The sequence below is a fragment of the Schistocerca americana genome, chromosome 10 (genome assembly GCF_021461395.2).
Source record: "Schistocerca americana isolate TAMUIC-IGC-003095 chromosome 10, iqSchAmer2.1, whole genome shotgun sequence".
In the NCBI taxonomy this organism is placed as follows: Eukaryota; Metazoa; Arthropoda; class Insecta; order Orthoptera; family Acrididae; genus Schistocerca; species Schistocerca americana.
The window spans coordinates 186,175,264-186,189,085 of NC_060128.1; the positions used below are offsets into that span (position 1 = coordinate 186,175,264).

The window sequence follows — 13,822 nt, forward strand, 5'->3', positions numbered from 1 at the left end:
GCTGCTAAGCAAGACGATCTGAGACCAAATCTTGTTTGGTGCTTTATATTTTCTTTATTTCTTTATTTAAAAACAATATCGAAGTGTCTTACTTCATGAATTTTATTCATTTGAATGTAATTTTTTTGAAATTTCTAGTGCCAACTAAAATCGACCATACGAAAAGTATACACTGTGGACTTCTACCTCTGCAAACTCTTCAAAATTTCGAGCAATGGTTTACTACATTTAATGCTGCACAATAACTGCGTTGAACATCGAAACAAAATTAAGTCATTTATGGGAGGAAGGTATCAGTCAAGAAGATGTGTAAACATCAAATTTTTGGGCCCAATAGTTTTTCTGACATCGAATGATAAACTGTGTCAAAGCAGTCGAAACCCCATATGTCAGCACAGGCGAGCAGTGCAGTGATTATAAAATCGCGCACAGCGCGGAATGCGGGGAGCACGTCTCTGTAGCAGCGAAAGGGTTAATGCGCCCGTGGTGGCTTTGCTTCATAAACTGCGCGCTCTCCCCTAAGCGTAAGTTTGCGAACTATACTATGGGGCTGCTTCACTTGGCGCGTGCATCTGGCAACGCAGCAATCTCCTGCGTCTGGGCGGCGATGCGCGAGCCGCCAAGATAAAAGAATTAAACTATAACAATGCTCATTTACGTCATCCTTAAAGCGCGCAGCAAGGAGAGCGCTAAAGTGAACGGGACAAGTCTTCTACGGTAAGATGCGCCACAAAACACTCATCGGGAGACCCAGTTGCACGCACTGAGAGTAGCCTCTCATGGAGTCGAGTGCTAAAAGGAAACCAGCAATGCTTGCTTCTTCCGTGGCCGCTGCATTATACCGTGACAATAAACAACACGAAAACAAGATGGTCACTACGCGCGAAAAAAAAATGCATGAGCACACTGGCGGAGAGAAGAAGGGTGACATTTTTTTAGAAAATAAGTTCTTTTAGAGAACGAACAGTCTTCACGAAATTAACTGGGGGTCTTGTGCAACAGCACCATCATGAGAAATTACTTCTTCTGAGAAGTGGTCAGCTACGCTAAATGTACGTTTATATGGACCGTAGTTAAGATTAGATTAGATTAGTTTTTCATTCCATAGATCCGTTCTGAGGAGATCCTCGTGGATGTGGAACATGTCATTTTTTTTTTTTGAGCTGAGATAACAATACTAATAATATGAATATATACAATACATCATTTGTTTCTATTAAAAAATTCGTCAATGGAGTAGAAGGAGTTGGCTGCTAGTAAGTCTTTCAGGCTCCTTTTAAACTGATCTTTATTTGTAACTAAATTTTTTATGTTTGCTGGCAAATTATTGAAGATGAGTGTTCCCGAGTAGTGGACCCCTTTTTGAACTACAGTAAGTGCTTTTAAGTCCTTGTGCAGGTCATTTGTGTTCCTGGTATTGTATGTATGAACTGAGCTGTTTGTTGGAAAAAGAGATATATTATTTAGGACAAATTTCATTAAGGAGTAAATATACTGAGAGGCAGTAGTTGGTATACCCAGTTCTTTGAAGAGGTTCCTACATCACGTCCGTGAATTTGTTGTTGTTGTGGTCTTCAGTCCTGGAACTGGTTTGATGCAGCTCTCCATGCTACCCTATCCTGTGCAAGCTTCTTCATCTCCCAGTACTTACTGCAACCCACATCCTTCTGAATCTGCTTAGTGTATTCATCTCTTGGTCTCCATCTACGATTTTTAGCCTCCACGCTGCCTTCCAATGCTAAATTTGTGATCCCTTGATGCCTCAGAACATGTCCTACTAACCGGTCCCTTCTTTTTGTCAAGTTGTGCCACATACTCCTCTTCTCCCCAATTCTATTCAATACTTCATCATTAGTTATGTGGTCTCCCCATCTAATCTTCAGCATTCTTCTGTAGCACCACATTTCGAAAGCTTCTATTCTCTTCTTGTCCACACTATTTATCGTCCATGTTTCACTTCCATACATGGCTACACTCCATACAAATACTTTCAGAAACGACTTCCTGACACTTAAATCTATACTCGATGTTAACAAATTTCTCTTCTTCAGAAACGCTTTCCTTCCCATTGCCAGTCTACATTTTATATCTTCTCTACTTCGACCATCATCAGTTATTTTGCTCCCCAAATATACAGTAAAGCTGCATGCCCTCGGGAAGAATTACGGCCGTAGTTTCCCCTTGCTTTCAGCCATTCGCGGTACACTCCAAAAATACGTATTACACGCTTTTGGACTCTGAAAACATTTGTTTGACTTGAAGAGTTACCCCAAAATATTATACCATATGACATTATTGAATGGAAGTAGGCAAAGTATGCAAGCTTTTTCATTTTTATGTCGCCTATGTCAGCTAACACTCGAATTGCAAATACAGATTTGTTAAGGCGTTTCTGCACTTCTGTGGTGTGCTCCTCCCAACTAAATTTATTATCAAGTTGTAAACCCAGGAATTTAAGACTCTCAACCCCTTCTATCTGCTCTTCTTCATACTTTATGCATATGCTGGGTGGAGAACTCTTACAGGTTCTGAACTGCATATAGTTAGTCTTTTCGAAATTTAATGTCAGTGAGTTGGCTTTAAACCATTTATTAATATCCATGAAAATATCATTAGCAGATCGTTCTAGAACTACACTCGACATACTATTTATTTCAATACTTGTGTCATCTGCAAACAAAAGGAACTCTGCTCTTGGCAGTGTAGCTGATGAGAGATCATTAATGTACACAAGAACAAGCAATGGCCCTAAGATGGAGCCTTGTGGGACACCACATGTAATTTCTTCCCATTCTGATGATGAGTGATGACTTAATTCACTAGTCCCTTGCACTGACACCTTTTGTTTCCTGTTAGCAAGGTATGACTTGAACCATTTTGCAGCACTGCCCATGACACCATTTAATTCTAATTTATTTAAAAGGATGTTGTGGTTCACACAGTCAAATGCCTTTGACAGATCACAGAAAATACCTACTGCTTGAAATTTGTTATTTAATGAATTAAGTACATTTTCACTGTAGGTGTAAATAGCCTTCTCGATATCAGAACCCTTCAGAATTCCAAACTGTGTTCTTGATAATATGTTATTTGCGGTCAGATGGTTAGTTTGCGGCAAGAAGTCGCCACACACAGCGTTGCCGTCAACATTGCTGTAATGAGGCTGCAATACACGGTATGGCATACCGTATGCGGTATGGACCTGCATAACTGCTGATGTTGCAGGGTGCTACTGATATATTGCCGAGGGATTTCCGCCGTTTTCGACCTATGTGTCGTAAGCCCAGGTAATATCTATCTCTGTCATTGTCTGTAAATGTTTTCCTCCCGCTCTCATATCTTTGTTTCCTATTTCTCTCACCGACGACGCTGCAGTGTCGTTTCAGTTTTGTTCCAAAGTTTGCGCACGTACGTACCAGCTGAAAAATGTTCCTGTCACACACAAAAAACGCGAATATGCCCCTCTTTAAAAGACTCTGACGCAAAAGTGGGGAATCAGCTGCCTCAGTCCTCATTCCGCATTCCTCGCCAAAAATTCAAGCATCCGAACATATTCGCGCCTTTTAACACAGAACATTCTAAATCCTTTTCTCCTTGTCTTTCTTTATAGTGACGCCTTGACACTGCCACTGTCTATACAGGGTGATCAAAAAGTCAGTATAAATCTGAAAACTGAATAAACCACGGAATAATGTAGATAGAGAGGTACAAATTGACACACATGCTTGGAATGGCATGGGGTTTCATTAGAACCAAAAAGATACAAAAGTTCAAAAAATGTCCGACAGATGGCGCTTCATCTGATCAGAATAGCAATACTTAGCATAACAAAGTAAGACAAAGCAAAGATGATGTTCTTTACAGGAAATGCTCAATATGTCCACCATCATTTCTCAACAATAGCTGTAGTCGAGGAATAATGTTGTGAACAGCACTGTAAAGCATGGCGTGAGATGTTGTCTTTCGGCATCCCTAGAGATGTCGGTCGATCACGATACACTTGCGACTTCAGGTAACCCCAAAGCCAATAATGGCACGGACTGAGGTCTGAGGACCTGGGAGGCCGAGCATGACGAAAGTGGCGGCTGTGCACACGATTATCACCAAACGACGCGCGCAAGAGATCTTCCACGCGTCTAGCAATATGGGGCGGAGCGCCATCCCGCATAAACACCGTACGTTCCAGCAGGTGTTTATCAGCCAGGCTGGGGTTGATGCGATTCTGTAACATATCGGCGAACCTCTCACGGTAGCAGTACCTGTCACGGTGTCAGTTACGAAACCAGAATCAAGCACTTCCTCGAAGAAAAAAGGCCCGATAACGGTAGATGTGGTAAATCCAACCCATACCGTGACTTTCTCGTTGTGCAATGGAGTTTCCACGACAGTTCTAGGATTTTCGGTAGCCCAAATTCGTTTTGGTGTCCAGCTCCATCTGTCGGGCATTTTGTGAACTTTGTTTTTTTTTTTTTGTTCTAGTAAAACCCCATGTCATTTCAAGCATGTGTGTAAATTTTTACCTGTCTACATTATTCCGTGATTTATTACGTTTCCAAATTTATACTGACTTTTTGATCACCCGGTACATGTCTCTCTGCCGTTGTCTCTCTCCTCCGCCACTGGCACTTTCTCCTGTTTGTCTCTCCCAGTGCAGCTGCATGCATCGGTTTCAGTCGCTCTTCCTTACCACTGCCTTCTTCTCTGACACTTTCACTGTCTCTCTGTCCCACTCCCATTGCCTTTTCCCATTCTTTTTCTCTTACATTGCCACTTTCTCTTTCTTTCTCGCTCGCAATCTGTTGTCTTTTTCTTCAACCACCACTGTCCCCTCTCCACACATGTCCTTGAGGATGGTTTTCTCGCGGTTTTGAGCCCTAGACCAGGAAACTAACACATGGGTGTAGAGAATGGGGGAAATTTAGCGAATTAATATGTCAAAAATCCGCCTCAGTTGCGAAAGACCAGTAAAATTTCGCAACTGAGGCAGATTTTTGACATATTATGCTATCACAGTTGCTGACAGTCCTGTAACATGTTAAAAATTCTTAAAGTTATGTATGGTCTCGACACATCTCTTTTCCATTTGCACTGTCTCCTCCTCTTTTGCTCCCACTACTTCTATCTCCATCCATGTTTCTTTCTCTTTTACTACCACTGTCTCTCACTGACTGTCAGTAACTCGTCTCTCTTCGGCTGCCACTGCTATTATCTTCATCCATTTTTCTTTCTCTTTCACTGCCACTTCCTCTCCCCCGCCATCACTATTTCCTCTCTCTCTCCCGCCCACTGTCACTGTCTCGTCTCTCTCCCACCGTCCCACTGCTTATATAAAATGAATTCTCTCGGTCTGGAAAGTTTTGACAGTTTATTTATAAACTTCCACACGTTTACATACTGTGACACATATAAACAACAAGGAAGTATGCACAATATAAGACTGCCACAAAATCGACTCTGATACAAAGCAAATTCACTTTACACTACTTTACATAAACATGCACAACAATTTGAAGCTACATCTATAGATGTCAAAAGATTGGTATGTTTAATTTGCGAGTACAATGAATTTCGGATGGTCAAGACATTTGTCGGGATGGTTCCTTTGAAAGGGCACGGCCGATTTCCTTCCCCATACTTCCCTAATCCGTCTCTAATGACCTCGTTGCCGATGGGACGTTAAACACTAATCTTCTGCCTCTCAGCAACTTGGACGCATGAGCTATTAAGCTGATTGTCCGATAATTCTTGCAATCTTGGGAATTATGTGAAAGATGTTTTTCCGACAGTCAGATAGTACTTCGCCAAACTCTTTTTCATTCTACTCACCGAAGTGAATAGTTGTTTTGTTGCCACTTCCCCTCAATGATTTTAGAAATTCCGATGCACTGTTACCATCCCTTTTGCCTAATTTGATTTTAAGTCTTCCAGAGGTCTTTTAAATTCTAACACTGGATCCCCCATCTCTTCCATATCGATTCCTGTTTCTTCTCCTATCACGTCATCAGCCAAGTGTTTGCAGAATGAGATTTTCACTCTGCAGCGGAGAGTGCGCTGATATGAAACTTCCTAGCAGATTAAAACTGTGTGCCGGACCGAGACTAGAACTCGGGACCTTTGCCTTTCGCGGGCAAGTGCTCTACCAACTGAGCTACCCAAGCACGACTGACGACCCGTCCTCACAGCTTTACTTCTTCCAGTACCTCGTCACCTATCTTCCAAATTTTACAGAAGCTCTGCTGCCCGCGAAAGGCAAAGGTCCCGAGTTCGAGTGTCGGTCCGGCACACAGTTTTAATCTGCCATGAAGTTTCATATCAGCGCACACTCCGCTGCAGAGTGAAAATCTCTTTCTGGAAACATCCCCCAGCCTGTAGCTAAGCCATGTCTCCGCAATATCGTTTCTTTCAGGAGTGCTAGTTCTGCAGGGTTCGCAGGAGAGCTTCTGTAAAGTTTGGAAGGTAGGAGACGAGGTACTGGCAGATGTAAAGGTGTGAGGACGGGGCGTGAGTCGTGCTTGGGTAGCTCAGTTGGTAGAGCACTTGCCCGCGAAAGGCAAAGGTCCCGAGTTCGAGTCTCGGTCCGGCACACAGTTTTAATCTGCCGGGAAGTTTCAAGTCTTTGCAGTCTTTCCACCTACCCACCTAATGCTCAAATACGCCCGCCGTGCAGACAGTAGTCACCAGCCCGGCTAATGTCTCTTTTTCCCAGTCCGCTAGAGAGGAGCAAGTACACCCCCTTCTGACCCTCCGCGCCTCCTGACTGTCGATAGAACCCGTGATTCGTGGCAGTTACCCTTCCCAGCGCCATGTTTACGGGCTGCCCACGTGTTGCAGCGGCCAAGATCAACGAGACGTGCGAGTTCTCGGAGCAGTGCGAGCGCACCACCGAGAAGACGGAGTGTCGCGACGGCCGCTGCGTCTGCCTCTTCCAGATGGGTGCGCTCTACAAGAACGACGGCTCCGTCGAATGCGTCGGTGAGTACCGCCACGGCGGCAGCACACGTTCTAGTATGATAAAAGAAAAAAAAACAAATAAGTTAAATATACTTGAATCGGCCGTGCTTCCCCACGCCGTGACTTCCTCCCCGGACCTGGGCCTGCCCCAGTTGCGGCAGACCACACTTACGTGCACCTGATGCAGCCGGAAAATTTGACTCGCAACTCTCACTCGGCAGGATTGGAAAACTACACACCACGTTGCACAATTAAAGGTTCGTTACTCCTTTACCACAGTTTCGAGGAATATAAATTTGACTTCTTCAGAAGGAAAGTGGACCTATTGAACATCTTAATACACACACACACACTGAAGAGCCAAAGAAACAGGTACACCTGCCTAATATCGTGTAGGGCCATCGCGAGTACGCAGAAGTGCCGCTACACGCCGTAGCATGGACTCGACTAATGTCTGAAGTCGTGCTGGAGGAAATTAACGCCATAAATCCTGCAGGGTTCTCCATAAATCCGTAAGAGCACTAAGGGTTGGAGGTCTCTTCTAAACAGCACCTAACCGTCAATTAGGGCGGTTCACAAACAACAACTAAAGTACACATGGTATCCCAAAAACGTTATCCTGGAAGTAGGGGCCAGGAGGTGTTGGTGAAATAACACACACAGCTAAGGATATCTTTTTATTTTAAAAGGCTTTCTCAATAATAAATTTTTAAGTCTGGGATTTAAAAAAAAACAATTTCAAAAACAAATTCGAATAGCTGACAGATTTTCTTTATGAAAAGGACATTGCCAGGTATGACGTTAACAACTAACCAATAACAAGATTTTAAACTTGACACACACACACACACACACACACACACACACACACACACACACACACACACACACGCCGGCCGGTGTGGACGAGCGGTTCTAGGCGCTTCAGTCTGGAACCGCGCGACCGCTACGGTCGCACGTTCGAATCCTGTCTCGGGCATGGCTGTGTGTGATGTCCTTACGTTAGTTAGGTTTAAGTAGTTCTAAGTTCTAGGGGACTGATGACCACAGCAGTTGAGTCCCATAGTGCTCAGAGCCATTTGAACCATTTTTTGTAAACACGGTCGTCATCGTAAACATGTCCCTGCAGATGCTGCTCGCCGACCGTGGCCCGTGTTTGTTACAACACGCAACTGAACGTTGGAGGTTTCAAGCGTCAACTTTAGGTCACAATATCTCCGGATGTAATTAACATTTTATAATGCAAGAAACGGCACTGATTATGTATTTGTTTATATGTTCAGATGTGCTAACAAAACTAACGTAGTTCCATTTAAAAAAACGTAGGTCTGTGTTAAAAAACATACTTCCGTGCATTTTTGTATGGTTTGTATTAAGCAATTACACTAGCCCCTCTCCTCGCGTTCGGTCTGTGTAGTCGGTTCGTCAGTATTTGATGTGGTTTACGAAATATATCCAGCGGTAACGTTAGGTGACTCACCCTGTATATATAGGGTGTTACAAAGGGGTACGGCTAAACTTTCAGGAAACATTCCTCACACACAAATGAAGAAAAGATGTTATGTCGACATCTGTCCGGAAACGCTTAATTTCCATGTTAGAGCTCATATTAGTTTCGTCAGTATGTACTGTACTTCCTCGATTCACCGCCAGTTGGCCCAATTGAAGGAAGGTAATGTTGACTTCGGTGCTTGTGTTGACATACGACTCATTGCTCTACAGTACTAGCATCGAGCACATCAGTACGTAGCATCAACAGGTTAGTGTTCATCACGAACGTGGTTTTGCAGTCAGTGCAATGTTTACAAATGCGGAGTTGGCAGATGCCCATTTGATGTATGGATTAGTACGGGGCAATAGCCGTGGCCCGGTACGTTTGTATCGAGACAGATTTCCAGAACGAAGGTGTCCCGACAGGAAGACGCTCGAAGCAATTCATCGGCGTCTTAGAGAGCACGGAACATTCCAGCCTATGACTCGCGACTGGGGAAGACCTAGAACGACGAGGACACCTGCAATGGACGAGGCAATTCTTCGTGCAGTTGACGATAACCCTAATGTCAGCGTCAGAGAAGTTGCTGCTGTACAAGGTAACGTTGACCACGTCACTGTGTGGAGAGTGCTACGGGAGAACAAGTTGTTTCCGTACCGTGTACAGAGTGTGCACGCACTATCAGCAGCTGATTGGCCTCCACGGGTACACTTCTGCGAATGGTTCATCCAACACTGTGTCAATCCTCATTTCAGTGCAAATGTTCTCTTTACGAATGAGGCTTCATTCCAACGTGATCAAATTGTAAATTTTCACAATCAACATGTGTGGGCTGACGAGAATCCGCACGCAATTGTGCAATGACGTCATCAACACAGATTTTCTGTGAACGTTTGCGCAGGCATTGTTGGTGATGTCTTGATTGGGCCTCATGTTCTTCCACCTACGCTCAATGGAGCACGTTATCATGATTTCATACGGGATACTCTACCTGTGCTGCTAGAACATGTGCCTTTACAAGTACGACACAACAGGTGGTTCATGCACGATGGAGCTCCTGCACATTTCAGTCGAAGTGTTCGTACGCTTCTCAACAACAGATTCGGTGACCGATGGATTGGTAGAGGCGGACGAATTCCATGGCCTCCATGCTCTCCTGACCTCAACCCTCTTGACTTTCATTTATGGGGGCATTTGAAAGCTCTTGTCTACGCAATCCTTGTACCAAATGCAGAGACTCTTCGTGCTCGTATTGTGGACGGCTGTGATACAATACGCCATTCTCCAGGGCTGCATCAGCTCATCAGGGATTCCATGCGACGAAGAGTGGATGCATGTATCCTCGCTAACGGAGGACATTTTGAACATTTCCTGTAACAAAGTGTTTGAAGTCACGCTGGTGCGTTCTGTTGCTGTGTGTTTCCATTCCATGATTAATGTGATTTGAAGAGAAGTAATAAAATGGGCTCTAACATGGAAAGTAAGCGTTTCCGGACACATGTCCACATAACATATTTTCTTTCTTTGTGTGTGAGGAAAGTTTCCTGAAAGTTTGGCCGTACCTTTTTGTAACACCCTGTATATATATATTGCGGTCATACTAGAATGTCGTGTTCCCAGTTTGGCACAGTTTTGCCACAGGAAACACGAAAGCGGTCGAAGACGTCCGTCTTCTGGTCGCCTCCTGTCAGAAGGAGGTTAGTTTTTGATTACGCAAAGGCTTCTATTATTTGGAAAAGAACAATCCGGATTTCTTTAGGTAATCAGTATGAAATTTATAATCACCTAAGGGACCTTTAACAATGAACAATAAAAAAATTGCATTTGCAAATTAAATCATTAATAAATGGGGCAGCTATGAGTTGTATAGAAGAGCGGCCTTCTGTCTACGACCAGGATGCCGCAGTATTCTCTGCTGTACTAATGGCTGTTTTACATTTATAAAATAATACGGCATGGAGGTAAAAACAATATAAAGGAAAAGAATAGAATAAGAAATCTGGTAAACACTAAATAGGCCTATATTCAAACAATCCTCACAAGCAATTAGGGCTTATTTATAAGCAATTTAACTCACATAAGTACTTTTCTAACTGTATGGTGCGATCAGATTTCAGCCTGCCCTGTGCTGTCTCCATGGTTCACGTTTTTGTCACAAATTACAGTCATTACTTTTCTCCTTCCTTCAAGACAATTCTTGCACCGTTCAACACCGTCATGACAATAACTCGCCGGTTTACAGTTTCGAACATAAATTACTTGAATTTTATTAATTAACAATGTTGTCTGCACGCTGGCAAGACCGCTCACTTTTACGGCTTAAAGACGACCTTATTTACGCTTTCACATTACAAGCAGAAGTACGATAAAACCTGAAGATCTACAAAAGTTTTTACTGTCATCTTTTACTTTGATCGAAGCGCAACTGAAGATCTACAAAAGTTTTTACTGTCATCTTTTACTTAGATCGAAGCGCAACGTTCAGTTCAGCTTCTGTTAAAATGTTTCTTTGACTGCGCAGTCGATGTACACTCCTGGAAATGGAAAAAAGAACACATTGACACCGGTATGTCAGACCCACCATACTTGCTCCGGACACTGCGAGAGGGCTGTACAAGCAATGATCACACGCACGGCACAGCGGACACACCAGGAACCGCGGTGTTGGCCGTCGAATGGCGCTAGCTGCGCAGCATTTGTGCACCGCCGCCGTCAGTGTCAGCCAGTTTGCCGTGGCATACGGAGCTCCATCGCAGTCTTTATCACTGGTAGCATGCCGCGACAGCGTGGACGTGAACCGTATGTGCAGTTGACGGACTTTGAGCGAGGGCGTATAGTGGGCATGCGGGAGGCCGGCTGGACGTACCGCCGAGTTGCTCAACACGTGGGGCGTGAGGTCTCCACAGTACATCGATGTTGTCGCCAGTGGTCGGCGGAAGGTGCACGTGCCCGTCGACCTGGGACCGGACCGCAGCGACGCACGGATGCACGCCAAGACCGTAGGATCCTACGCAGTGCCGTAGGGGACCGCACCGCCACTTCCCAGCAAATTAGGGACACTGTTGCTCCTGGGGTATCGGCGAGGACCATTCGCAACCGTCTCCATGAAGCTGGGCTACGGTCCCGCACACCGTTAGGCCGTCTTCCGCTCACGCCCCAACATCGTGCAGCCCGCCTCCAGTGGTGTCGCGACAGGCGTGAATGGAGGGACGAATGGAGACGTGTCGTCTTCAGCGATGAGAGTCGCTTCTGCCTTGGTGCCAATGATGGTCGTATGCGTGTTTGGCGCCGTGCAGGTGAGCGCCACAATCAGGACTGCATACGACTGAGGCACATAGGGCCAACACCCGGCATCATGGTGTGGGGAGCGATCTCCTACACTGGCCGTACACCACTGGTGATCGTCGAGGGGACACTGAATAGTGCACGGTACATCCAAACCGTCATCGAACCCATCGTTCTACCATTCCTAGACCGGCAAGGGAACTTGCTGTTCCAACAGGACAATGCACGTCCGCATGTATCCCGTGCCACCCAACGTGCTCTAGAAGGTGTAAGTCAACTACCCTGGCCAGCAAGATCTCCGGATCTGTCCCCCATTGAGCATGTTTGGGACTGGATGAAGCGTCGTCTCACGCGGTCTGCACGTCCAGCACGAACGCTGGTCCAACTGAGGCGCCAGGTGGAAATGGCATGGCAAGCCGTTCCACAGGACTACATCCAGCATCTCTACGATCGTCTCCATGGGAGAATAGCAGCCTGCATTGCTGCGAAAGGTGGATATACACTGTACTAGTGCCGACATTGTGCATGCTCTGTTGCCTGTGTCTATGTGCCTGTGGTTCTGTCAGTGTGATCATGTGATGTATCTGACCCCAGGAATGTGTCAATAAAGTTTCCCCTTCCTGGGACAATGAATTCACGGTGTTCTTATTTCAATTTCCAGGAGTGTATTAGCGTCCGCGCTAGATGCGCATCTTTACAGTTGCGTAAATTATACAAAACAAATGTCTTTCAAAGAATAGGTCTCATCTCATAAGTTGATCATTTAATGTACAGATAGGTGAATGCCTTTACCAGGGTACTCACAGCTTTCATACGACGGAAATCTCAATAATATTACAACGTGCAGGGTGAGTCAGGACGAAGGCTACATGCTTTGAGGGGTTATATTATTGGCGAGTGGCGAACCTTTACAAAAAAAAATATAAAATAAAAAAAATAAAAAATCTTCAAATCCACGTATGCCCTTTTCTTAACCGGATCCGACATACAACTGTTTGAAAATAACAGGCATCGGCCGTGCTGAAACTACATATGACGTCGTGGTGCCCAAGGAGTATATTCCAAGTACTTTGGTAACACGCTGTGAAGGAAATCAAGATACCGTAGTCCATTACGATGGTTACCTAAAACAATCGGAGTGATGAGTTCGTCATTAATAATTAGGCACCAAACGTTCACTGAGAAACATCGTTGAAAATTTGTTTCCACAGTGGCGTGTAGAGTTTCACGTGTTCTTGAGGCCGCTCCGTGTAAATGTTGACTCATCAGTGAACCGAAAACGTGGAATACAACATTCCGTACCAGTGAACTCTGAACAGCAACATATCAGCTGTCTACAAGGGCTGAGAAATGCCTTGCAGTTGACAACGGACTTTTTGATCATACTTTGTGAGAAAATGTACGCAGCTAAACAAAACATTAGATCACCTGCCTTTCTCCTGCCACCCATTCTTTTCATTAGTTTACTCGGAAATCGTTAAGAACGGGATATGTTCACATTACGTTTTGTGTTCAGAATCTCTAACAGCATCCCCCTGACTCATCCTGTATGTTGCTTCAGTAATGGCTTCTCAGCACTACGATCTTAAAATATAAAAATTTGGTTACTTAATGTACAGGGTGTGTCACAAAAGTTTGGAAAATTATTTTTTAAAGATGTTCATTGTCTTTTAACGCATAAAACCGTAAAAATCTTGCAAAATATAAGGACGATACTTATTTTCGAATGACGTGCCTCTGCTCGATGAAACTTGGACTATACATAGAAAGAACCGAAAGAACACGTCAGGAGACGAACAGATACGACACTTTTACTCAAAGAAAATAATTAGACTGAACTCACTGCCATTCACGATGGTCCCCTGGACATTACAAGCGGCGGGACATAGTTGTGTGATCACCACGGGTTAGCAATGCATGCTCTGTAAAGTGCTCCCATGCTAACCACATAACTGGTAAGAAGTTCTGAGGCAGGGCGTTCCATTCCCCAAACAGCTCGGTTGACAACTCGGTATGGTAGTTGGAGAATGTGGACCTGGCGCAGAACCACTCCCCAACGCACCCCACAGGTGTTGTACGGGATTTAAGTCAGGA

General features: G+C 44.6%; 1 protein-coding gene across 4 annotated transcripts in view; it reads left to right on the forward strand.

The window, feature by feature from the left end:
* LOC124552557 overlaps window positions 1–13,822 on the forward strand; it is a 276,969-nt gene that overhangs the window by 138,551 nt on the left and 124,596 nt on the right. For all 4 annotated transcript variants that reach the window (XM_047126876.1, XM_047126877.1, XM_047126878.1 and 1 more), the window contains exon 5: window positions 6,832–6,972. In XM_047126876.1, coding sequence (XP_046982832.1) covers window positions 6,832–6,972 — 141 coding nt within the window. The remainder of the gene's footprint in view (window positions 1–6,831; window positions 6,973–13,822) is intronic.